Genomic DNA, 27,917 nt, shown 5'->3' with positions numbered 1-27,917 from the left:
TGATGTTGGACCAGAAGCCGCATCTGTGCAGGACATTTGAGTTTTCCACACCAACCTTTGCATACCTTCATGGAGTTCACTTTGTTCACAGAGGCACTGTTTATTCTGGAACGTGTTTGGGACTCTTAGTTCCAGTGACGAGAAATTGTAATACTACGGCTTATTACTACAATTTTGTGGTACAGAAGAACCATGTATGAATGTGTACTGTCAGGTGTCATATACTAAAATGTAGATATTTTTTAAATGGCCTGATGATGAGGTGAAACTCCTGCTTAAGCTTATAGATGAATGAAAACTGTTGCATTTGAGCTTTATTCAACATCCACATTTGTTGTACGGTTCATTCTGTCGATGCAGTGGATATTTTGGTGCGTATACTGTACATGATGAATAATCACAAAACAAAGTGAAATTAAATTGAAACATATTAATGTACAAGAAACTACAGTACACACCACGAAGTAACAAGCTGGTCAGTAGCCATGGCAAACAGCCCCTTAGCACATGCATAACACATGCAAAACCACAATGGGCATGCAAAGGCTGATGCTGTGGTGTTTTTCAAAAACATACATGTTTCCTATCCAGAAGAAAAAACGATGAAAATGGATTTTCTCCACTATTTAAAAATATCTTTAAATGTGGATGAGGTCTTGGTTCAACATGAAGGATAGGATAGGAAAATAAGTATGCATCTTTCGATGGAGTGCTGTTTCAGCAGTGTTGTTCCTCTACCCCCCAAAAAAAATAAATAAATCATCAATGCTAACAGAACCACATGAGCGTAAAAGACCACATTTACTCAGTGACCTGAAATGTTGCCTTCATGCCATGTTAGAGGCACAAATAACATGTATTATGTTTTTTATTAATAAAGCAAAATATTAGATTATTTTTAATCTCTGATCACTAAATGTTTTTTTTTTGCATGCGATTACCTTTTAATTAATGGTTTGCTACAATTAATATGATGTGATCTAATACATTTCGACAGGACATGCACATTATCCTTGGTGTTGGATTTCTTCGCTCTCGTTCTCCCCCACGTGTCAGTTCGCCTCAGGAATATGTCTACCTAATTCAATCTAAGTCAGGGAGGAGAAATTGAAAAGTCACGCATTAACATTAAGCACGTCTCACGTTACTTGCCAATGATTTCTCTGAACTCTGAACCGATCTCAGCGATGTTGCCTTTCCTTCTTCATGACTGCTTATGAAATTCCAGGACACTCAAGTTTATTACGATCAAACATTAGTGTCAATAGTAAAACAATAAATAGGAGCAGTTTATAACAGTCCTGTGGTCCTTCAATAAAGCGAGAGCATCTCTAACTGCTGTATCGGAAAATCAATCCAGGGGAAAATGTTCACGTCTGACTATCAGTAATCAGCCTCGCCGGACTTTACTTTGCTGCTATTAATCGTTAGATATGTTCAGTTCAAATTAAATAATTCACCTGACCTCAAATCATAAACTGGGGTCATCAAACATTTACCAGCTTCTAAATATAAAAAAAAATTAAGTGACAATTCGTATATAGCCAAAATTGGTGGTGATTTTTTTTTTTGTTATACATATAATACAGGAAATGTGTGCCAAAGAAGCTACTTATGAAGTTTATTCAACATGGAAGTGACCAATCTTGTTTCCCTAAAAATTTGGACAGGTGATTTTATATGCCACATTTTTCAGAGTTATAATGTCTCACTACAAACTACAATAATTTAAAATGCTAATTACTTATATTTCTTTATGAATATTATAACAAATTTGGGGTAAAATTCCAGAAGCATATGACCTGTAAAAATTGTTGCTTAAATAATTTTTTTGTTAAAAGCTTGAAAAAGCAAATAATCTGTAGTGTCCGTAACCATGTCAAATTCAAATTCATTTCTTAACAATTTAGCATTTGAGAATAATACACTTATTCAGATTTATGTCTTCTCATGTGAAATCTAAATTGCCCAACTTTTATGTGAATGACAGTTAAGATCATTAAGAGATTTAAATTAAAAAAGTTACAGACACTACATACTGTAAAAGGGCATGAAATTGTATTTAGCAAATGTGTTTCTTTTTTTCTAATAAAAATATAAATGTGTATGCATATTTACAAAAAACTAAGCATGGATTGGAAGAAGTATTTTGAAAAATTAAGTATTGTGAAAAATGGAAATTCACTATTTCACCTAGATGAGACACTTTTAAGCACCGTTATGTTTTGGCCGATAACTAGTGGTATATGGCAAAGATCACAACAGCCTTAGAATTTTCCAGACCTTGCAACATTTCATAGATTTACAAATCCTGGGTTTGAAAAAATTTTCTGGCTTCCTATAACTATCCCTTGGGAATTCTTAAAAAAAAAAAGTACATGCTTTTTTGTTAGTTAGCAGAAATATTCTCCCTGAACTGCAGCCTGATGTTCCTTCATTTGTAGGTTTAGATTTATTTCAAAGTGTTTATAAGTCAAAATTTTATTAGGGAAACATGTAAGTATGTATTGTAGTTCAAGTCGCTGAATAAATTAGTAATAAGCAGCTTTAATCCTGATGGAATATTAGCGTAACGAAGACAGACAATGCCAATATCTACTCTTATTCTCACCTATCATCTTTGCTTTGTTTCTTTTTGCTAAATAAGCAAACTTGCAAAATATACTGATTTATTAAACCGAAATCTGTTGTACAGCAAAAAAAAAAAATCAAAAAAAAATCTCACAATTCACTGGAACAAATATTTGTTTAATAGCTATAAATCTTTCATAAGAGCAGCAGAATTACACTAGTGTGAAGTCCTGAGCGCATCTCTGTAATTCTGCAACACCTCATTAACACATCGGTGCCTTCGAAATAAAATGAAATTAAGTTACTTTATTGCGCTGCACACGGCAAAACAGCTAATAAAAAATTAAGTGGAATCATAATTTCTATTACGTACAAGCAACAGTAATATTCTCTGTAGTACACTGTTGTGCACAAAGAGCAACCTTGGCGAGCTACAGGTAAAATCCCAGACAGCCTTAATGATGTTTTAATCAGAAAAGTACTTTAGGAAAAAAAAAAACATATAGACATTTTTCAGTTCAAACAGTAGTAATCTAATCTTCTGCCACGACGAAAACAGACATCGAAAAATCATGTAAGACAAAGATAACATTTAAAAAGGAAAGGTTTTTACAAATCTAATGTAGGATTTAGAATGGGTTGTGCCTGTAACGTCCTGAGAACGTATCTGGGGATTTGTAGTGTTTCTCAAAGACCTCATTTTGCTTTCTAAAAGTGCTTTTGAGGTACAGTCGAGTACAGTTCTTCAGACCTCTTTTCCATTAATGTGCTGCTTTATGAATATGCATCGGAATGGCACAAAGAGCAAAAGCGATGATGTCATCCAAAAATAGCCCCTACCAGGGGAGGAGGAAAAAAATTGACTCGGAGCCGCCTATCACGAGAAAAGATCATGGTTCCTTGTTTAATGTTTTAAAATAAAACTAATCAGAGAAAATGTGATTTCATCTGGGGGTAAGCGGTTGAGATGACACGCATGTGTAGCGGAAGCGTAGGAATATCTGCGTTAACTCTAACACATGATCCGTCTCTAGTCTTGACAATAGACGACAATGTGAACAGCTAATGAAATGGACTTTGCTGATGGCTCTAAAATAAATGAATGCAAATGACTGCTGCAGCCCTGTTGTTACACTGACTAATGAAGACGTGTGCTAATTCCTCAAATGCCCTTTCTGGCCAGTGCTTAGGACTAGACAGCTGTGTGTGACTTACACTATTCACTCTCAGACAACAAAGGAGTGTCTGGTCAACAAACACATCACCTGCTCTGTTCAAGATGCTACATGTTACAGGGAGAACAAATTCTACTACTTTACGATCATGCCTAGACTCCGTAGGCTGACTAGAACGTGTGTCATACTACACAGTTCATGTGTTATGTTCAAACGTTTTTTCCCATCATGCTTTGAGACCTCATCATTAACGACTGAGCGTGATTAACACCGTAGACCCATTTTGACAATCCCGTTCCTAATTATCCCCTCTATCATTTACCCCTTTCTCTCTTGCTTCTCACCAGCCAATGGTGAGTTCTCGCACTGTTCGCAGTGTCCCGTCACCATAGCAACAGCTGACGTAGGTGAAAAAGTACGAAAAGTTTTTCCGCCCATGGGGATGAGGGGAGAAGTGTAGTGCTGTCTTTAATTTTTGTATTTTTGTTAAAAAGAAACGAATAAAAAACCTCATAATATATATTTATTAGCATACCCTGTTTTTATCTTATTTTCCTATTTTTCAGCTTTGCATTTCCCATAGTCTGACATCCTAGGTCACCTCTCTCCGCTCATTCATTTTTCCGTCAAGACATCAGAAAAGTACAACCTTCGGAGAAAAGGACTCGAAAAACTCACCACTCTGTTTTTACACTTATATATACGTGCTTGTGTGTGTGTGTGTGTGTGTGTGTGTGTGTGTGTGTTTATCCTTTTGTCAGCAGCTTTGGCCAGCGCTTTCCTCTATGACTTTCTCTCTCACTCCTTCCATCCCTTTATACACCCTTGCATCCCAGAGAGAAAGGGGGAAAAAAAAAACGCCCATTCCTATGTACGATTTCATTTCAACCCCATGTTCTCATCCTCCCTTCCCTCCTTGTATTACCCTCACATAATCTCTTCTCCATCCACTCTCTCTTTCTCTCTCTCTCCTTCTTTCTCTCATCCCTTGCTCCTCATTCTTTGTCCCCCTATCCACACAGCCCGGCCGTTGCTATAGAAACAGATCTATTTGAAACGGGAGGGAATGAAAACGATTTCTGGGCAATTTCCCCCGTCCCCCGTTTTTTTTTTTTTTCTTCTTCTTGCTCCTCGCCGTTACCGTGTTCGTCTCCGCTTCTCTCGCTCTCCTCGTCGATTTTAATGTCGCTTATTCGCATGAACTACTGCAGAGGCTGTTGTTGCCATGGCCACTGCAGAAACCTTGACACAATAAACACATGGCGTGCCCATGGCAACCTCAAGGGTCAGCACGAGAAATCTAAACGTCCACTCCAAATGGACCGAGACATAAAGTATTAGATAATAACTTACAGACATCCGCTCAGAGCACTAAACAGCACGTGCTCCAAGGTTGCCTATGAGTATGTGTGTGCACACGTGTATACAGTATGAATGTATTCGTGCAACAAAACTTTTACATACAATGTGAACTTATAAGAAAATAATGTGAATTAAAAAATAAATACAAATTCTTACACACATTTGTGGAATTCACCTCCACATCAATACATGAGTAACTCTAATGACTAAGTTGCTTGACTATGAGTAACAAAGCTGAAAGTCATTAATGTCTCATTGAGCCAGACAACTTAGTGTCTCCCAGGCATTTCTACTATATGCGACTGAGATCGTAATCTCAGTACAAGCTGTATAAAAATCGCAGTGTTCCATTAGCGGTTGATTGGTCAGGCATCTAACTGCATGATATTTTGGCTTGCGGCGACCTCATTGGACATGCACTTACAATGCCTTTATTGTTGCCTGGCTAGCTGGCTCCGGGGCTGCACAACTTTTTTTTTCTGTCCCTGCAGGCTAACTGATTGGACATTTTGGTCTAGCGGCCCTCCCCGACCCGAAAAAAGTTCAGAGAATGAGAAATGACATCACCATCATCAGCCACATTCCTTTGCGGTGGGGGCAGGGGGGCTACCAGTAGGAGAGAAGTCCCACAAAAAAGACCCCTACAATCTAACAGATACACATCCACTCAGATAGGTGTGTGCACACATGCATACACACACACACGACGAGGAGACTCTCTGCAACGTCTCTTCATTAAGTGCTGATCTCTTTTAATGCATCTCTCTCTTCCACTCACTCTTACCCCTCGCCCTCCATGCTCCTCTCCTCTCTGTCTCCTCTTCAGTGACCCCTCCCCCTCGGCTCTGACTAAAGGAATGCAAGAAACACATCTGGAACTTATTAGAGACAAGGAAGGGGGAAAAAACGAACTGGGGGATGGAAAGACCAAGAAGGAAAAAAATGAGCAAGTGAGAAAGAGAGCAAGAATGAAAAGCAGACAGAGCGCCAGAACAGGACTTTCCCAACTCTTTCTGGAAAATGAAAAATAATAGAAGAGGCAACAGAAACAAAAGGAAAAAAACTAATGGAGGAGAAAGAACGAGATAGACAAAGGCTGATGGCGGGCTGAATGAAGGAACAGCGGTTTGTATGAAGTGGGCTTGGCGTGTCCAAAAAGTTCAAACCGATTTCCATGGCTGAAAAAGAACACGTCTGAAAAAAGGGGGAAGGGGTTCAAAGATTCTTACTCAGGCCTACCCTTTGAACTTTTCTCCCCCTGACATTCATTGCAAAAGAGAGACACAGAAAAAGGGGGCAAAACCATCCCCCATGTGAAAGCAGTCAGGCATGAGTAATAATGCCTTTCTCCTCCTATGGCCTAAACCACTCCCCTCCTCTGCCTCCCATGCTCCCACATTCTCTCTTTTCATTCCCATCCCCCAGCTACCCCCGAAAAAAAAAATCATCTTTGTCGATTCGACCCCTCGAACTAACCCACCTGTCCCCAGGGCCCCCTTTTCTTAGAGCTGTACCTTTATATACAGACAAACACGCGTGCATGGGCACACCCTCTCAGCGCTAATGTCAGTGCATCAATGAGAATTTATTGCAAATCACTAAACTACGAACTTTACGAGGACATCTGCAACACCATCTCCATGCTGGAAACAGATATAATGAAACACTGCCTTGCCCTAATCTAACCTAAATGGAGTTATAGAATAGTAAATGTCACTGATATAGTTGGAAATCTTTGTTGAATGTTTAGTTAAAAAGAGAAAGGACGAAATTAGACAAGTTAGTCATTCAATACTTCCATATTTATCGCCAGAATTTGTGAGACAGACAAGTTTAGAACTGATCTGGCCACCATGAAGGGCAAAGACCTGGCCAAGGTTTAACCCGGGAAAAGTGGGATGGACTGATGATATAGTGCGCAATAAATACTTTTAATGGACTAGGAGGAGTGTGACTTATTTTTCTTTGCAGCTGTGTATGATTATGCAATATGAAATAAAACGAAAAGTAAGTTCTACGAACAAATAACATATTCCCTTTTTGAAATTCTCTGTAAGACATGCATTATATGTCTAAGTACCACAACACAGTCCATTATTATAGAAATTTGTAGTGGCCATAGAGGTGAACATTAACTATACTGTGACTGCAATATTCAGCACAATAGGAAGAAAGAGTCCAGGAATAGAAAGTAAAATTATTACATGGATAAACATAAAAAGACAATTTATAACAGCTTGTACTGTAAGTGTGACTTTGGCACTGATTTTGCAACTTTTCAAGTAGAGACAGGCATTAGTCATATCTTTCAAGTGCAATTATGAACAATTATTGTAATAATACAGATGCAGGACTCAAGGGAAAGTTTACTGGTTTAGATAAAGTCTATAATTTTGAGAAATGCTTATTTCATAATGCTAGTGTGCATGTATGGGTGCGCTTATAAATAAAAGAATTAAAGTATAAATAATCGTGATAAAATTTTATCTCTTATCTGGACTTTGATGTGGATGTTATTATATTGTGGGTCAATCCTGAAATAATATTCACATAGACTGTTGTATGTCCTCCTTGTATTTGTCTGGTTTTCCTCTGTGTACACAGGTTTCCTCTCCGACTTTGCTATGCCAAAGTTTATGAATGTGTGTGTGTGTGTGTGTGTGTGTGTGTGTGTTTGCATTGTGCCTTGTGATGGGGGCCCATTCAGGGATTCCCCCATTCCTGTATCCAACACTGCAATGATTAGGATGATGTCCTTACTAGAGAGAACTGAACAAATAATAGTTGTACTTTATGACCCATAAGCAGCCGTAAGTAATGATGAAAGCTTGCCGTTCTGTTGCTTTGCTTTACAGTTTTTTTCAAGCTTTTTAATCATGTACACTATATGGACAAACATATTTGGCCAAACCTGTTTATTATTGAATTCAGGTGTTTCAATCAGGTATCTTATCCCCAGTAAAGGACAATCTTAATGCTTCAGCATACCAAGACATCTTGGACAATGCTATGCCTTTTATTAACTCTGTGGCAACAGTTTGGGCAAGGCCTTTTTTTTATTCCAACATGACTGTGCTCCAATGCACAAAGCAAGGACTATAAAGACATGGGTTAAAAAGTTTGGTGTGGAAAAACTTGACTGGCTGACACAGAGCTCTGACCTCAACCCCACTGAGCACCTTTGGAATGAACTGGGACTGGAGATTGCCAGTCAGGCCTTCTCGTCCAGCCTCAACCTCATAAACTCTCTACAGAATGAATGGGCACGGATTCCCACAGAAAACAATGTGGACAGCCTTCCATGAAAAGTGAAAGCTTTTATAGCTTCCATATTGAAGTGTATGTATTTGGATACCCTGTCGTTGCAGGTTTTTGTCCTTTGTACTTTCCTACTGATGTAAAGTGAATCATGGAATGTGTAGATTTGAGCATATCTTTTACCGGAACCGATACAGACGAAATCGTTTCTAAATGAATAGCAGGTAAAGCTTAAGCGACTGGTTTGGCGTGAGCCTGATCCTGGGCTTTGAAAAGGGGTTGACCTGATTTTACTTAGAAGAAAGGATTACATCATCTGCAGTACCTTACTGGGACTAACCAAAACACGCCCCTCACCTATGATGGACTGCCCTGTTGTACCTGCTCTCTCTCTCTCTCTCTTATCTTCACTAAAGTAGACTGGATCCTGGAGGAGACCCAAATCTCCCCTGGACCAATAGTGCACTATGTAGGATATAGAAAGCGGCGTGTATATACTAGGTAGTGGAGTTATGTAGGGCGAAGGGAGTTGCTTGGGATTCAGCCAATGGGCTGAGTGGTAGGTACTCCATACTACTGTACTAAATAGTATGTTGGAATAGTACGCAGCTGTAGGTGTGTCAGTAGCAGGGGTTTATGTACAGTAGCTACTGTTTCAGCATACTGCTTAGGACACTAGTATGCGGTTGCAGCTGCTGTGCTTGAACAGGTAGGGTTTACATTCACGTTTAATTAAGGAATTGATCCTGTATTTAGGATTAAAAGTTAGAATTTGGGACAAGCCCGCGTGTTTTGTTGCCCCCTCAACGTGGCAGGTAGCCTAAACGAAGGGCAACTGCAGGGCAATGACATCACGCACGTGACTGACACGCACACACATACACATTCACGCGCACACTCAATTAGTATGCTGGTGATGAAAGCATCATTTGAGGGAAAGAAGAAGAAGAAGAAGAAAAAAAAAAAAGAGAAAAAGGCAAGCGCATCCTTGTGCACCTCATCACGCTGCACACTAAAGGTCATCATGCACCAAAGATGTACTCCGAATCGGAGGAACTTGTAGGCTAGAGATGAGGAGATGAAGTGAGCGGTGAAGTTGAGCCTCTTACCCGCGTGACTCAGGAGAAGCTGCAGCAGCGCCCGCATGGTTCAGCCGAGCCGAGACGAAGCCGCGAGCGCAGATCTCCGCATGGAGAGCGTCAGAAAATCCCCGCACGCCTCTGCCTACAGCGCGGGATAACAATCCTTTCCATGCGTGTTTGCCGGCACTCAGACTTTTCCCTTCGATTTTTTTTTAAATCTCTCTGTCTTTTCTCCTCGTCTAATCGAACTATTCTTGTCCTTTTTCTTCTTTTATTTTCTTCTCCAGGCTGCTCCTGCGTTGCGTTCCGGCAGCGCTCCGTTTTCTCATTAGCGCCACATTCCTCGCATCTCCCTCACTCTCTCTCTCTCTCTCTCTCTCTTTCTCCCTCACTCTCCCGCACTCTCTCTCTCTCTCTCTGGCGTCAGAAGCGGTGCCCCCTCCCTCCTTCCCTCCTCTTTCGTCTTTTCGTTTCTTTTACCCCGTCCTCCCTCTCCATCTCTCTCTCTCCCTCCCTTTTTATCAGTCCCGCTCTCCACGCAGACCTTTAATAAAAAAGGCTACTTACTTTCCATCCATCTATACTATACTACACTATACTGTACTGTACTACATATACTGTACTATACTAAACTATACTGTACTACACTGTACTATACTAAACTATACTGTACTACACTGTACTATACTACACTGTACTGTACTATACTGTACTACATATACTGTACTATACTAAACTATACTGTACTACACTGTACTATACTACACTGTACTACATATACTGTACTATACTAAACTATACTACACTAAACTATATGACACTACACTATACTATACGACACTACACTATATTACACTACACTACACTACACTACACTGCTGTAATAATGCAACAAACAGACCCAATCCTGGACTAAGCTTGTTTTTTTATGGATGCTGTTTAAGACCTAGACTATTCACTGCTGTGGATTAGTCAGGTGTCGACCAGACCAACCATTAACACTAATAATATTAAATAACTTAAGCTCACAAACTTGGCAGTAAGGCTTCATTCTATACTAGAAGACATGCGCAAAAAAAAAAAAAAAATAGACAAGAGCGTTATGTTCTTATGATTTGGATCCGTTAGTCTTGATAAGTAATTGCACTACGCCCTCTAGTGGATAAACGTGCACCAGACATCAGAGTTATAGAATGAAAATGCTTAGATGTAAGTTAATATTCCAGAATCTTAAACAGAAATACTTTTCATTTGAAAGCTGAGTAAAATACAAAATATACACGTGAATCTCCACTCCTTTTTCTTCTTATTATTATTATTACTCACCTACTGTCTACACACACACTATATTGCCAAAAGTATATGCTCGCCTGCCGTTACATGCAGATAAACTTTAGTGACATCCAATTTTTATAGTTGAAGGTGGGTCAACATCATATTAAACCCTATGGATTAAAATATGCATGCTACTCAAGTTCATATGCATGTAAAGATATGTTAATCTAGTGTATCTTTATGTATTTTTATCCTGTATCTTATTATATAATTGTCTATACCTCTCTTTATTGTATGTTATATGTATCATTATACTGTATACAGGGTCACAAGAGGCCTGGAGTCTATCCAAGAAGACTTAAATTCTTTTATCCACACTAGGGCACAAATACTTTCTGTGCCAATTCATTTCAGTGCACACACACACACACTCACACGCTACTTAGCACAATACATTTACATTTACAGCATTTGGCAGACACCCTTAACCAGAGCAACTTACATTATATCTAATTATACATTAAAGCAGTTGAGGGTTAAGGGCCTTGCTCAATGATCCAACAGTGACAAATTGGCAGTGCTGTATATGGGCATAACAGGCAATTAGGAAATGCCAATTAGCCTAATCTGCAGGTCTCTGGACTGTGGAAGAAAACTGGAGCGCCAGAGGAATCTCACCAAGCACGGGAGAACATGCAAACGCCATACACACAGGTCCAAAACAAGAATCGAACCCAAACCCTGTAGGTGCAAGGTGACAGTGCTAACCACTAAGCCACCCTGCAATTATAATTATTATTATATTAGACTTATCTTTTATAGAGCCACACAGGGCCTGGAGCTTGTCCCAGTGAAGTATTCCAGTGAAGTTAAGCACAAGGCAGGGTACAGTTTGAATGGTACACCCAAGCATACAGTACAACAATTTAGAAGCTGTAAGAAACTGGAGTGAAGACCCCAAAGCATGTGGAGAACATGTTCCAGTCTGTTTCCAAGCAAACAGACTGGAGGCAAAATTATATTTATCTTTCCTACCTTTGAAAAGCATTTCACCTATAGCTGTAGATGGTGATTTAAGCTGTCATTATTAGAATGAAATAAAAAGGAGTAAGGCTCAAAATATATACCACATGCACGTTTCTCCTATATATAAATTACTGTGCAAAGGTCTTGAGTCACCCCTCATTTGTTCATATTTTGCATCCAAAGATTTCTTGTATGAATATTTTGTATTTTTAAATGTCGTCTTGATAAATACTTTCTTTCTTTTTGTCTTATTTTCAGTTCAGTCCCTGTACCTGAACAGTTTCAGAGGAATTGTTTAGTTTGTTAAGCCACATAGTGACCTATGAATCATATAAGCATTAAAAAAATCTAGTTTACAACACCAGTAAGAAACAGGTGCAGATGATGACAGGTGATCAGGCTGGTGATTGGTGTACTGATGAAGCTGAGTGATTAGTGGTTGGAACAGACAAGAGCGGAAATGAGATTGCTACTGAGGTTTTACATGAGCAACCCATTTAAATTAGCATATTTGGCTCAAGGAAACATTTTCTCCCATTTCTTTAAGTTTAATCTACATCATTTAGTTTCATTAGATGGAATTCAATTTAATTTAATATGAAGAAATGAGGGGTTGCGTTCGTTCCTGTACATAATGATTACCCATGTATAAAAGAATATATTGAGAAATATGATATGGATGCAGCTCAAGTCATTTCCTCATTCACAGATGAGTTTATCACGTCCTGCATCCCAGATCGTGCTGTTCTCATTTGGTTCATGTAAGATTCAGCCTCCACCTTCCAAGATGATGCTGATCAGTTCCCTCACCATTTATTCATGTCGACTAAAAAAATTGACCACTTCCTATTGCGGTACTGCATCTCTGCCGGGACTCGAACCCGGAGCCTCTGGATTAGAAGTCCAGCGCGCTATTCCATTGCGCCACAGAGACGAAGCCGGTAAATCGGCAGCAGACCCGCTTTAGATACACACAACCCCTGTCTCTTCCATCAGCATCCTGCAGCATCAGGACCGTACAGGAGGCGCGTTAGCTTACTGTGGCCAGCAGAGGGCACTAGAGACGCACCACACTGCTCTTTGTTCAAGCGGTATTCAGACAAGTATGTGTGGAATGTTCTAACCCTGAACACGCTTCATGTACTCTTCTGTATCAGGAATGTCCCATGCAGGGGTGGAGAACTAACCTTGACTTTCTACTGTTTTATTAAAGTGTATTTGCATAGTCATTTATAGAAACCGTTATGCAGATTTCGAATTTGAAGGAGCAGAGGTGACAGGGCAAGGAAAAACTTCTCGAGGTTACATGAAGCAACAAAGCCTTGGAGGAACCAGACTCAGAGACGAAGATTGTACAGGGGCAAGTGACCTAAGTGAGACTTATTTTTGGGAAGTGTTATTTTGTGCAAGATGGGGCCAGATGGGGTGTAGCATCGAGATAAACTCATCCGTTTGTAATCCTATACAGTGCCATGAAAAAGTATTTGCTCCTATATATCACATGTCACAACCTCTATAAAAGAGTAACAAGCCCCTATGTAAAAGAGTAATTCACCCCTTGCTAAATCATAAATAAACTGTGATTAGCCACATTCTTTTAAAAAGCTGAGTTAAATTCACTTGCCCCCATACCCGCACACACACAGGCCCCAGACAGGCCTGCTTACTGCCAGAATCGTATCACTTAGAAATAGAATATGTCTAAATCAAGCATGCTAAAAGATCTTACATCATGCCATGATCTAAAGAAACAGATGAAAAACAAAGTAATCGACATTTATCAGTCTGTAAATCTGAATCATTTAAATGTAAAAAAATATGCAAAAAAAAATTCCACGGCACTGTAGTAGTACTACAGTGCTTACAGCTTTCTTCTACAATAGAGATGCCAAGCCCAAAAAATAGGCCTACAATAGGTGATAAAAAGCAGTCAAAGAAGTGCACTCATAAATTGTACTTCATGATGGTCATAATGGTGAAGATACTGTGCTGGTGCTAGTGAAAGTCTTTTAAAAATTAAAATATATTTTATTTAAATATCTTGAACACAGCAACAGAGATATAAGTCTATATTTTAAAGTGCAAAGGAATGCTAAACAAAGTGTATATAAAGGTACATATAATGTATAAAATTTTTAACATTATATTATAACATTTTACATTACAATGTATTTATCAACAATAATAATAATAATAGTAAAAAAACAGATGTAAAGAAAAAGAAATGTGTTTATGAAATGGTTGTAAACAGACCTGAGTAGCCCAGGCGACCTGGTGAATAATCTGACAGATACATCTATTAGAAATTACTTGGGAATCGGATTACCATTAGCCAAAATGTTATCTACTTGGTCATTAAAAGTCAGGAAGGGATATTTGTTTAAACAAATTCTTTTAAATAGTGTAGCTCTAGCACATTCTTATTGCTTGGTGTCCTGTCAGTGGCCAAATGATCCAAGGTGGTAGTCTAGCCATTATAAACATACATACATGAAGTACATACAGTACTAGACGTGAGATATCTGGGTGGTGACGGCATACATGTACTTTAAGTTAAAACTATTTGATTACAGCATAGGCTGTAGGCAACAAAAAGTGAAGAGAGGGACAGAAAAAAATCTTAATTGGACAAAAGAAAACTAATCTGAAATCATTAATATCATCTATATCCCAGAAGAAATACAGTATACAAAGCAAGTTATAGACAGAGAAAAAAGTTACGGCAGACACTTTACAGCTTTAAATCATGTGAAACTTAATATCTATCAAGCCACATTGTCTAGGTAGCCCCTCCTTCCTTCATCATCCTCTCAGTTCAGCTAGTGTCAATTAATTTTCATAGTATTGTTGGAATATTTGTAAATGACAGATTTGTTGTTCACAAAACTGTTATAGCACAGTCTACTCTCCCCTTCACTAATTTAAGAAATGATTGACTATATATTTACCTAGTGTGTACCTAGTGAGTTTAAAACTGTTTAAAAGTGTTTACATATGAATTTGGCATTGTGGACATCCCAAGAGTGACCTTCCTCAGAAGACATTCCCAAACTCTGGCCCTGAGGGAGATAAAAGGATCCTGATGCCCACAACTTGGTTCTCTCTGCACATGTCCTAGATGTAAAGATGTATACAACATTGCCGACAAAAAATAAATGTAAAAAAAAAAAAGCTAAACATGTATATTATACATTATTAACTCCTCTGTTGAAAAATGTGACCTAGCTATTAAGCATTTAGCCACACCCTTACCAACTTCTGTTGGCTTGAAATATAAAGCAGGCAGCAAATACAAATATGTTTATGAAGCTTTTCCAAGTCTAACGGTGGATCAGCAATTTAGAAAATATATTTAAAAACAACACAAAATCAATAGAAAAAAATACTTTAAAAGCAGCTTCTGCCATGACCCTGTCAATGTCAAGGAACCCTGGCAGAGTTAAAGCGCACATCTCAAGAATTCTCACAGTATACAGAGTATTTTGCATTATCTGCACCTAAATTAGGGCTAGTGTAACAGTGTTTTTTTAAAAGGCTGCATTGAACTCCAACGTTGCTTAGCAGGTGGAACATTCCTCCTCATTTGGAACATGTGCATCCTAAGTGCAAACACAAACAGAACACAAGCTGCAGTGACTAAAATGAATCAATAGGCTTAAATTATTTCTACTTTATTTTCATCATATAATTCTAGTATATGCTGTATTACTAATATTTATTATATGACAGTTAGACACGACCAAGAAATCTGATTGGACAAGAAGCATTCTATGAATGCTGTTATAGAGTATATCATCACTGGGATATTTAACGACATGCATCAATCATGCTTCACAGGTGTTCTGATCAGACACACCACATTCTGTCTTTAGTTGAGGAGGCATGTGTCCCCTCAAAATTTTCAGACTAGATTGCCATAGAAACTGTTAAATTCTATTTTCACAGTACGTGATTTAATTAACCATACTAAGATAATTTAAGTTAGGTCAGTTAAGTCGAGTTGAAGCCGCAGGTGCTTTTCTGAATGTTTATACTCTCATTTGTATCCTAAATAGTGCACACAGACACCCCTCTTTGTTTAGGGTATTAGGGTAATCAGTTACTTCTGGAGAGCTAAAAGACCACTCAAGCGAAGTCAAGCGGAGATACTAAAAGCTGATAAACAGCTGTAATCTGGTTAACCAGAATGTGAGCAATGAATAACCAATCTTAGCTCACATGACAATAGTACGACCCTAATAAATGTCTGAATTAATATCAGCTTCAGAATTTCCATTTGTAAAGAGTCTCTAGCATCAGTGATTAACTTATCAGTAATTAGCATTAATGTAACCATAGCTTGTCCTTTGCTATCTTTAAGTTATTGTATTTGTCAAACTTGTAAACATTTTAGATGCCAATGCCATAGAATTGTTCCCCCCTCTGGTTCTAATAATCATTAATTACACTAACTCGTGATTGCCAGTTGTAATGCTGGTCATGCCTGATTTAATAAAACAGCACTCCCTCTCATATGATATTGCTTAATTCTACTACTGATATCTTAATACTTATTTTTTTAATTATTTTATTACTTACACTAATCAAAGACAATTTGACAACTTCACTAAATGTCTTTCAATAATTTATTCCAATAGAACATAATTGTTTGCATTACCCTTTATGTTGTTTTGTTGATTAGACTATTTAAAGGAGGTTTGTAGTCTTTGGCTCCACATGGATCTTTTCCACCACCTCTTCATTAGGCTCATATAGGCCCTGTGGAAAAGAAGGGAAACAGATTTTTTTCTAAAAAAAAAATCAGCTCATCATCCATAATGCAAAACCTTCATAAAATATATACATGTTTACTTTACATGTTTGTAGGAATCTAATCAATAAAATCGAGTGTTTAATGAAGCTATTTCATGTTGTGACAACTAAAAAACTGGGTAGCTTTAATGTTTATGAAAACCATAATCAATGCATTGTTGCCATGATGATTATCTGTCACAAGGAAATTAAAGCAGATTACCCTTGTCATTTCATTTTTGTTGTCAAACATGTCCTTGAAGAAATCTGATGGATTGGGAACTTTGGGGAAGAACATTTCCTTGTGTCTGTGGAGAGAGATTTTTTTTTATTTTGAGCTTTAATACTAGCCATGGGCTTGCAAACAAACACAAGCTGTATGTTGGAACTTAAACCTTTTAAACCCATTTATTTAAACCTTTTTAAATAAAATTTCTTAATGGATAAGGTTAATATTTAATAAAAAGAAATAAACAGATGAAATATAAAAAAAATACAGTATCATTACCTCCTGAACAGCACTATAGAAGTAACAAGACAGGTACACGCTATCAAAGGGATGATAATTATAGCCACTTTAAAGAGAAAAACCGGATCATCATCCTTACCTGTAGAAAACAGCACTATTATGTAGATAATGTACATAGACAGAGTAATATAAATATAATAATATCATCAATCATATTTAATAATTATAATACAAGTTAGATTTTAATGATGTGGTATCTAAAAGGATATAAAAATAAATAAGGGTGTCACATTACCAAAGTAAGTAGGATCACTTATGTCACTGTCATTTTCTTTGTGCCCACAGTAATCTGTACGATAGTTTGCCTGCACCTGAACAGTGTACTTGCAGGTAGCATCATAGTCCACCTCAGCTGTCCAATTGTTATATTCGGTGACATATATAGTTTCTGTGTTCTATTTAATCATAAACAGAAAACAACTGCTATTGAATATTTTAAAGAAAAAAAATACAGATTATTTGTTTTAACTACAAATTGTCTTCATATTTTATATAGAAAAATCTGGCATATTATTTGGTTATTATTAAGTTTACCTAAATTCATGTTCATTAGAAAAAAAGGAATAAAACTATATGCATATATATATATACTGCATGTATTTAAAAACGCAATGAGATAATATAAGAATGCATACAGGAAAATTCTTACCTCATTGCATTTTCTGTACAGAAACTTATAACTCCAGCACTGTGGTCCACTGTCATTTTTTAATCCAGGGGGGCTTGCAATAAAATTAAGAAAACTTCCTTTTTCAATGATTTTAAGTGTAGGTGGTGGTTGTGATCTTTCCTCTGCAAAATGATAAAAAATTTGTTTAAAAAAAAAAAAAAAACAGAGAGCATTTACACCGTACTATTAAACACACCTTCATCAAAATAAGTTTTTTTTAATCCATGTGTTACACTGAATATTTGCTCCATTAGTTATGTCTAGGTTGGATTTGTTTCACCTTATTATTTCCTCCATTTTCTCCTTGGCATTATTATCAGATAAGTCAGTTTAAAATATAAGGTGTAAAAAATGTTTGAATGAAAAGGGACATAGAGATTCTTCAAAAATGTAAAAATTTTGACTTACAATATACCATATTATCACTCATATTATAGAGCATAACAGCACTCGCATGTTTAACTATATGTATCACTCTGCATCACAGGTCTACTAAGAACCATTAATTAAACTAACTGTTGGTCGCCAACATGGGTGAAAGTAGGTCAGCATAGTCTGCTGTACTTAAAAGAGGGCAGAGCAGCAGCCTGCCAAAAACCCACATTCAAAACCAGTCATGGAAGCACTTTCAGCAAGTAAACACATCTGATAAGGTTATATCATCTTAAACAACACTTTGTCTCAATATTAATTACTTCACTGCTAATGCGAGCTACAAACCTATCTAGCTTTCAACACAAGCATAAATCCCAAATCCCACAGTACTTGCCAAATGCCAAGGAATATAAGGCTGGGTATGCAATGGTAACCAAGTCACAGCTTACCCTCTGCCAAATTATCAGTTCCTATTCACTTTTAAACAGGCAATTTTTTTACGATGCTTCATTGTTTAAAACTGTTTTCACTGCTTAGATGGTGCTGTGGCATTATGTTTTTGACCACATCTTAATGATAGGGGATTCTCCTATATGCATTATTTTAGGAGAGTAAAAGGACACTGAAGAACCCAGACCAAACTGGCAATCACTTTATTGCTATTAAGGCAGCAACATTATCCATTTTGCCACATGGCCAAAAACTATACACTCACCCTCTCACTCTCACTCATCATCATTACTGCTTAATTCTGTATTCAGGGTTGCGTGGAGCCTGGAGCCTATCACAGGAGACTTAGGGTATGAGGCGGGGAACACCCTGGACAGGGTGCCAATCCATCGCAGGGCACACAGACATACACATACTCACACTCATTCACACACTATGGGTAATTTTGGAACACCAATTAACCTAACTGACATGTCTTTGGACCGGGGGGAGAAACCGGAGTATCCGGAGGAAACCCACCAAACACGGGGAGAACATGCGAACTCCATGCACACAGAGACGGGAATCTAGCCTGTCCCGGAATCAAACCCGGACCCTGGAGGAGTAAGGCAACAGTGCTAACTACTACAGTACACCACCATGCCGCCCCAAACTAAACACAACAAATTCTAAATGTTTTTAAATAATAAAAAATTATTATTATTCAGAAGTATGCAGTAGAAGCAGTCAAAGTAAAAAAAAAAAAAAAATGAAAAAAAGGTCCCAATTTTTTTTTTTTTTTTTTTGCTATAGCTCACTACGGGTTTAAAATCGTGACTTGCTGTAGCTCTAACACATTCTGGAGTTATTAGCCATGGTGTACAATGAAGTGCTAAAGGCAGAATTAAGGGGAAATACATTTGTCCTTTATAGAGGCATGGAAAACCTATCAATGTGGTATGATCAGGCCAGTCCTCTGACTGTACCACAGGGTTCAGGCCTACAACACTATTACCAAACTTTGGCACAACACTATTGCCAAACAAACTTAAAACAAATGAACATGTTGCAGACACTCGAGATGTTGAGGGCAACAAACTTCCACTTACAAAGATGAAAGTGATATTGTTAATTTCCCCTATGTATGGAGGATTTGTGGACACACTGTAGGCCTAAGTAACGTTTCACATCTCCAAGTCTCCCTGTTCATCTCCAAGTTTCAATGTTCCTAAAATCATGTTCATAAATCCATTAAAGCATACATCATACACCAACCAGCCATAATATTAAAAACAACTAGGTTTTAGGTTCCCCTTGTGACAACAGAACAGCTCTGACCCCTTGAGACATGACTCCACGAGACTTCATGGGGTATGTTGTGGTATCTGGCACCAGCATATCCTTTAAATGCCTAATGTTGCAATGTGGGGTCTCCATGTATCAAACTTATTTGTACAGCACATCGAATGGATTAAGATCTGGGGAATTTGGAGACCGGATTAACAACCTTAAAGATTTTTTTCTGCTAAGGTCCATACATAGCAACTTGATACCTTTTTATCATAGCCAGCATGGACTTTTTGAGAGATTTGTGCTACATTTAGACTGGACATCCTAGAGACCACTTTCTAAACAATTTTCTAAAACTTTAGAGAAAAAAAAAGTTAACTTTGGGTGGGTGAATTTTTTTGTTCGATGCTGATGAGACTGTTCATTATCATTAGGACTGATCACACTGAAAAAGCTTATTAAAAACAACCTGTCAGTTTGAATCTATCCAGAATTTATTTATTTATTTTTTAATAATTATTAACTTAATTTATCAGATGTCCATATTTGTATCTGAATTCCTTCCGGGGTTTATGATAAATGGTCCACTTTTCCATGTTTTTTCCTATGCTCTCAGACGCTGAATGTATTATTTGAGTCGGAACTTCCTAAGAAAAGTATTACTAGGCAAATGACTGACGTCACGCGTTATTTCAGGAATAGGACTACATCCGGTGCTGCAGTTTACTGTACTTCTGCCTCACCGCTTCACTAAATACTATTTTAAAAAGCATTCTGCTATTTATTACTTGCTCTCTGTACATATTTCAGAGTATTTAAAGGATTTAAACATGTATTAACATAGTTCCAACCGCTGACAAAAAGTTCACTTCGTCGCACTTCGACGCTTTAAAAAAATAGTTAATAAATATGATTATTAATTATGTACAGACATATTGATACTATGTGCTGTTAAAGCGTTTTTTTCTTGAGCATTTCTGGTGTTACATTTGGTTTTTGGTTAAAACGCAAAACAAGACTCCATACTTCTACATTCCTGTCAAACTCTTAAAAGTAAGGACATTGTCCTGACGTGTCAAACACCGTGTAGGAACTTAACTAATAACTTACGACACAAGACGCTGAGTTGAGTTTTTACCTGGTTCCGCGGTAACTCCTGCCAGTATGACGGAGAAACACATCCAGTGCATTAAGTCGACATTCCAGTTTCCGCAAAGCATTGTCGCGCTTCATTAATATTTGTCTTAAAAATCGCTTAAAAATTATAATTATTTAATAAAAATTTTCAAAATGTTTTTTTTTAATGTGTTTGTATTATAACCGCACCCAAACTCGGACGAGTCCACAGTGGAAAAAGAGACTGTCGCGCGCCCAGCGCATGCTCAAAGTGAAAGCATTCAGGCTAACTCTCATCATGAGCGTGGGAGGAGTGAAGGCGCTTACTCACTGAAGGAACTGTTCTCGTTTGCATTTCAGTTTCTTAAGAAGGAAATCTGTTAGATTACCTATTTCGCCAACTACAACTAGATTGGTGTGTGTGTGTGTGTGTGTGTGTGAGAGAGATTTCCATAAAGTTTACAGGAATTCCTGTAAACGTTTTTTTCCCTCGTAACTGTCTAATGTTTTCTTCTTTGGGTTGACTCCAGTGACATGGGGAAAACATCAGTCCACACGGTGGCTTAGAGGTTAGAACCGTTGCCATGCACTTCCAGGGTCCTGGTTTGATTCCTGCTTCGTTTGTGTGTGTTTGTTTTCCCCATGCTTGGTGGGTTTCCTCCAGGTAATTAAATTTGGCTAAATTGCATTCCATTGTACATGAATTAGTGTGTGTGTGTCTGTACGTGTGTCCTGAGATGGATTGCCACAGGGTCGCAGGGGGCCGATCCCAGGAGACTTTGGGCACAGGGTGGGCTACACCCTGGATGGGGTGCCAATCCATCACAGGACACACACATAATGAGCAATTCGGAAACACCAGTTTAAATTTACTCCACTCTTCCTAACATTCACTCTTCTCTGAAGGCTTTCCACTACATTTTAGAATATGATTGTGGAAATAAATGTGCTCACCCATCATTGTTGTCAGACGAGGTGGTACCTATTTATTCCAAAGTTGTTCAGTGGGGTTGAGGTCGGGGCTTTGTCCCGGACATAGAGGCACTATAGAAAAGGCACTATAGATATATTTGTTTGTCTGTTACACAGTCTTGTGGCTAGTTCACATACTATGATAGCAGGATGTGAAACTATAGGGACCTTACCCACACTGTGTCTTGACTTCCTTATTTGTTATTTGAAAGCAATTGGAAATACGGTTTGTGGACAGCTGACCTTAAAACCCATATGTTCTTTTCAACATCCTTTTTCAGGTGTAGTTCCTCTTTGTTGTTATAAAAAAAAATCCTTCTTCTAGGATGGTTTTCACTAGATTTTGAAATATGACTGTGGAGATTAGTGAGTTTAAACTGCAACCTTTGCACAAACCGTGTCTTCATGGACTTTGGGCTTCTTAGTTTCAGTAAAGAGAAATTGTCATGCTACCTTAGTATGTCAATCTGAAATAGGACCTATATATATATATATATATATATATATATATATATATATATATATATATATACTGGGATATGCTCCAGGCCTCTCTTGACCCAGTATACAGGATGAAGCGATATAGATTATAAGTGAGGGAGCATTATAGTGACTCTGTCAAATTTAATTATTTCATGGTGCATGTCAGTCCAGTGACTATTAAATAAATAAATAAACATTTACAACAACAGAAGTTTGAAAAAAATACTTCAATATAATTAATGACACATTTTAATTATTTACTTGACATTTATTTATTTATTTATTTATTTACTATTCTAACCCTCTATCCTTCATGTGGAAAAAAGCAAAACTCACTTCTTAAAAGTATTCAATCTTTATGTTGGAGCAATTTTTTAAAAAGTAGAGTTTTTAACCTCTAAAATGGGCAAAGAACGACATTTGGAGCCAATCTCAGTACCTCAATGAAAGACACATTTTTGTAGAATATTTAGAATGTTTTGTATTTTTGCACATTTTTTATTTTTAAAGAAATGTGCCTTTATCCTTATGGGTATAGTTTAAATATTTTTATTTATAAATGTTTTGGAAAAACATTACCCCTGATGGGCAAAGAACCATATATGGTAACTTCACTGACTTTGATTTACAACATAAAAGGCTACGTTCTCATTACCACCCTACAGTGACTGAAATCAATTTTTTTTACCCTGTTACACATGTCACACAGATCTGCCTTTTTATGCCTGTCTGAACACACAAACCTGATGTTTTACAGATCAGATCTAAGTCACTTTTGTATGTGCTCCAAGATGGGATACATATCCGCAAAATCACACCCATTGTCTGAAATTAATGAGTGGTCCCACCAATATGATGAGTTTTAACCCAGCAAAGACGGATAGATGTGAAGATAGCAATGACATGCAAATCTGATCTGAACAAAAATTCTGAATATATTTTTAATAATCACAAAAGTTGATATGAACTTTACCTGAAACTCTTGACCTGTACCTGAATGATTTTTCACATTGCACTGCTTCCACATGGTAACCTGAGGAATGCATTGGCTACATAATATTTATGATTTAAAATTCATCTTCATTACCTGCTTTATCCTGGCACATTCAAATATTTTTACAAATACAGACAACTTAACATTGCCAACGATACTTAGTGGCATGCTTATGGAAGGATTGTGGCATGGATTAATATCAGAGAACCCAGAGCTCAAATTAAACTGGAGATATTGTGGTACTGTATAAGGAAGAGTACTCGCTGTGCCACTCTGCTACCTGTTATAGATGCGAAAGAAAACAAACAAATCAGTCCTTGTTCTTGTTTCTCTACTAAAATATTTCACTTATACTCTCCATGATGTCTGAACATTGGATAGCTGGGAGTAGGACGTACTGTAGTCATGGTCATTCAGGGTTAGATTTCAGAAGACACACATGACTAATTCAGATTTGTAGCATCACAAATTAACTTACATTGAGGAGAGTAGACTACTTATATCAAGAGGAGATGTTCATGAGAATATGGAGGAGAAGGAAATAACCACTTTGGAGACTGAATATACTGATAATAGCTTTATTCAGAATGGATAACATCCATTTCTTTAACCACAGTATGGACCCATACTCTGAATTAGATGAGCCACATATTATCTGCACATTATAGTTTCTTAGTGTTCCAGGCCAAAGTAGAGGATAAGTGAAACAGCTGAATCATTAAGTGCAAATATGGAATTTCCTGTAGGATGAAGAATTAGGTTTGAGTTTTAGGCTCATGACAGCTAACACTGAGATATTCTCATCCTCATGTAAGATTTTACTATTTAGATAATCAACTCATACAGTATGTCAACATGGTCATTTCTGAGCATATTGGGGTTCTAAACGGCCTGTACACCCATTTCAATCAATTAATTTTATATTTAAAAATAACTGAATTTAGAATAAAGTACCTCTAGGTACTCCGGTTTCCTCCCACAGTCCAAAGACATGTACAGTCGTTTAAAAAGGCTTTCCAGTGTACAAGTATTTGATTGACGTTCCCAAATTGCCCGTAGTGTGTAATTGGGTGTGTGAGTGTGTATGTGTGTGTGTGCCCTGTGATGGATTGGCACCCTGTCCAGGGTGTACACCGCCTTGTGCCCTAAGCTTCCTGGGATAGGCTCCAGGTCCATGCAACTCTGAATACAGAATAAAGCGGTATAGAAGATAAGTGAGTGAGAGAGTTAATTTAGAATACTTTATTTTCCTGGATGGACAGTTTAATACAGACATATATAAAAGAATCCTAACTGAAAAAAAAAACACTAACAAGTTTATCTGTAAATGGTATACAAGCACACACACATAAGCTCCTAGATTTTGGAGCGAGTCTTTTTAACATTTACATAAAGCATACCACCACCCATACTCTGTTGTGCAAGAGTGGTTAACCTTTGAAAGCATATTCTTAAAAAAGGGGGATGGTTCAGGAATCTATGGGGTAATGATATCCTTGTTTCTGTTGAAACATTAATACAAAAACAAATTTTGGTAAACAATTAAGAAATTTACGTTAACAAGAGGAAATATTGATATCAGTAATGTCTAGGAAAAAAGTGAGGTTCTTTAAAACATTTTTAAAAATGTCTCTTTGTCAAAATGTCGGATTTAAAAGAAAATAATATCGAAATATTTTGCAATAAAAGACAAGGAAGTAGCAACGTAGTTACAAGTTTTTTTCCATGCCACACAGTCATCCTGGTAAGGTTATCTGGAAATTGAGTCATCTCAACTGGACGTCTTTTTTTTTTTGGTAGATACGCTTCATTATTTCAGTCGACTGAAACGTATCTGAACGTAACTGAACAAGACAGACGTCCAGTTGACATGACTCAGCTTACAGATATTCATGCCACTAAGTTTAACAACCCCAGATCTGTCTATTCAGTCCCTATTTGTTCACACAAATGACGCATCACTGTATGGACTCAACAACAGCATATCAATTACAGTTTCTCTAACAAAAACTACCTGCAAGCAGTAGTAGTAATTTTAAAGTTAACTTTAAAAAAAATTGTTTGATGATATTTTTTATCTGTAAAAGCAAATTCAGACGTATAAAACTAATATAAAACAAATCTGCCTTTCAGAGCTTTACAAAACAGATACCTCGATATCTCCGAAAAGCAAAGATCATCATAGGAGATGATTATGGACTTTTGGAAAAGCAGTGCACACCACTCAACACTGCTCATATGCTAAGACAGAGACAAACTGTAGGTTCATCACATGCACTACTGATGATCTAGCCGATGTGATCTACAGTGCATTCAACTGCACAACAAGTAATAAAAATTGTTAAGAAGCCCATCAGGGTCTCTCTGACACAAAATTATTAATTCCCCTTTATAGACACAAATCTCCACAATCACGATCTTGCCATGTTAATCGCTAGGTGCCCTGTTTCTGTATTTTCTACTTTTTCATTACTGTACCACATTCACAGTCATTGTACATACTTAGACATATACACCGTCCAAACCAGTAATACCTGTCATACCAGTACAGCACAATAGACACTTTATTCTTTCTCTGCAGTGAGTTGCTGTGATTAATGCTTTACTAATTACACTTGACTATGCTACCGTATATACTGTATTACAAATTTGTGTTGTGTTGTATTTAATATGTTGAATTGATTGTATTGTTCTGATTATACAGATTATTGTTATTCATATCACTTTCTGTAACTTTGCTACTGCCATTTTTTATTCTGCAATTTTGTTCCACTCTATACATCTCCATGGCATACAGCTCTTCAGGCAACATGTTGGAGAAACGCGTTAAGCATATTAAGTTGACAGGTGAAAAAAAAGTTCTACTATAACATTTACGTGGTTAGGAACATGCAATGCAATGATCTAAAAATATGCCAAGGTTTCTTTTAGAAACAATTCTTGTCTATCATAAGCACATTCAGACGAGTCCACAGTGGACATGCTCTAAGTGAAAGCATACAGACAAACTTTCATTGTCTACATGTGAAATGTTAGGAACTTGTCTAGTGTGTGTGTGTGTGTGTGTGTGTGTTTAAAGCTAGTCTAGTTTAGACACATACAGGCCATCAGGTTTCAATACGGCTAAAACACCTGTTTGCTCTTATGATAACCTCTCAGGGAAGGCTTTTCACTAGATTTTGGAAGATGGTTGTGGGTATTTGGAGAATGGTTGTGGACGTTTTTTTGGGGGGGCTATAAGTTGTATGAGCTGCCATTGTGCTGTTCAGGTGCTTGAAATGTTAATAACCTAAGCTACAACTTGATCACAACCAACAAGGAAATTTTTTTTTTCTATATGATAAAAAGCCTAATTGTCTAATGGCATTTTCTCAGTAATGTAAAACTTACATTAGCTAAGGTTAACTGCTAGCAAGTAATTTAGTGTTATTTATCATGCTTATTTTTATTTGACCTAACTAATCAATCAACCAATTAATCAATTAACCAAATTAATCAATCAATCAATTGATCAATCAATCAATCAATTATTAACTTGTTAAGAATTTTGTTTTATTGTTGATCATTTATATAGCTCTTTAATTAAATTGTATTGTTTAACTGGTAACTTTATAAACAACAATGACAAAGTAAAAGCAGATGTTTCATTAAGAGGTTAGATTCCCAGCCAGTGCTCAAAGTTCTGGTGTTGTGCGCTAAAATGCCCCCCTGCCACGATATTGCCATGACATTTATAAGTTAATGGGGCAGTGGTAACTCAGAGGGCTAAGGCACTAAGTTACTGATCAGAAGATTGGCGGTTCGATCCCCAGCTCCACCAGGTTGCCACTGTTGGGCCCTTGAGCAAGGTCCTTAACCCTAACTGCTCCAGGGGCGCTGTATCATGGCTGATCCTGCGCTCTGACCCCAGTTACGCTGGGATATGTGGAAAAAAAGCAATTTCCCTCTGGGATTAATAAAGTTCTAAAAAAAAAAGAGTAAAATATTTTTTTACAGTATAGGATTCAAAGTTTCTTATGACACCCACAGTTGAGCTCTGGTGCATCCAATTCTTATCAATCATTCTTGAGATGCTTGTACAACACCTGTCTATACACTCTAAGGTGTCACAGTAGATGATGTATGTCATAGTAAAAAACAAAGCCATTAGGTTGAGAGAAGTATCTGTAGACCTGCCAGGCAGGATTGTATCAAGACACAGATTCAGAAAAGTACTGTAAACGTATGCAGTATTGAAAGTTCCCAAGATCACAGGAACCCCTGATCATTCTCAAATGCAAGGAATTTGGAACAAACAATCTTCTCACATCAGACTGAGTAATTGGGGATAAAGGACAGGTAACCAAGAACCCAAGGGTCACTATGGATGAGCCTTACAAAAGGACAACCATCACTGTAACATTCCACCAATCAGGCCTCTATGGTAGAATTACTAGCCAGAAGCCTTGACAGTTGGAGTTTGCAAAAATGCCTATCCCTATCAGAAAATGAAAAACAAATTCCTCTGGTCTGATGGTAC

General features: G+C 37.4%; 2 protein-coding genes and 1 non-coding gene across 4 annotated transcripts in view; all 3 read right to left on the bottom strand.

Annotated features, from left to right (window-relative positions):
• kirrel1a (kirre like nephrin family adhesion molecule 1a) overlaps nucleotides 1-9,826 on the bottom strand; it is a 29,403-nt gene extending 19,577 nt beyond the window's left edge. For both annotated transcript variants that reach the window (XM_053492803.1, XM_053492811.1), the window contains exon 1: nucleotides 9,476-9,826. In XM_053492803.1, coding sequence (XP_053348778.1) covers nucleotides 9,476-9,512 — 37 coding nt within the window. In that variant the 5' untranslated portion in view covers nucleotides 9,513-9,826. The remainder of the gene's footprint in view (nucleotides 1-9,475) is intronic.
• Nucleotides 9,827-12,609: 2,783 nt separating this feature from the next.
• On the bottom strand, nucleotides 12,610-12,683 carry trnar-ucu (transfer RNA arginine (anticodon UCU)). The gene has a single exon. It is a non-coding gene; the product is annotated as a tRNA-Arg (tRNA).
• Nucleotides 12,684-13,773: 1,090 nt separating this feature from the next.
• Nucleotides 13,774-21,226, bottom strand: LOC128518871 (uncharacterized). Its single transcript, XM_053492259.1, has 7 exons — nucleotides 20,972-21,226; nucleotides 17,719-17,861; nucleotides 17,305-17,464; nucleotides 17,049-17,148; nucleotides 16,764-16,848; nucleotides 16,407-16,507; nucleotides 13,774-15,348 (listed from the first exon to the last, which is right to left on the bottom strand). Exons 1-6 carry the CDS (start codon nucleotides 21,051-21,053, stop codon nucleotides 16,436-16,438), a joined length of 642 nt encoding a protein of 213 aa, XP_053348234.1. The 5' UTR covers nucleotides 21,054-21,226; the 3' UTR covers nucleotides 13,774-15,348; nucleotides 16,407-16,435.
• Nucleotides 21,227-27,917: the final 6,691 nt, after the last annotated feature.

This window comes from Clarias gariepinus, chromosome 1, assembly GCF_024256425.1.
Source record: "Clarias gariepinus isolate MV-2021 ecotype Netherlands chromosome 1, CGAR_prim_01v2, whole genome shotgun sequence".
Lineage (NCBI taxonomy): Eukaryota > Metazoa > Chordata > Actinopteri > Siluriformes > Clariidae > Clarias > Clarias gariepinus.
This window is presented reverse-complemented; position numbering and strand designations above follow the sequence as displayed.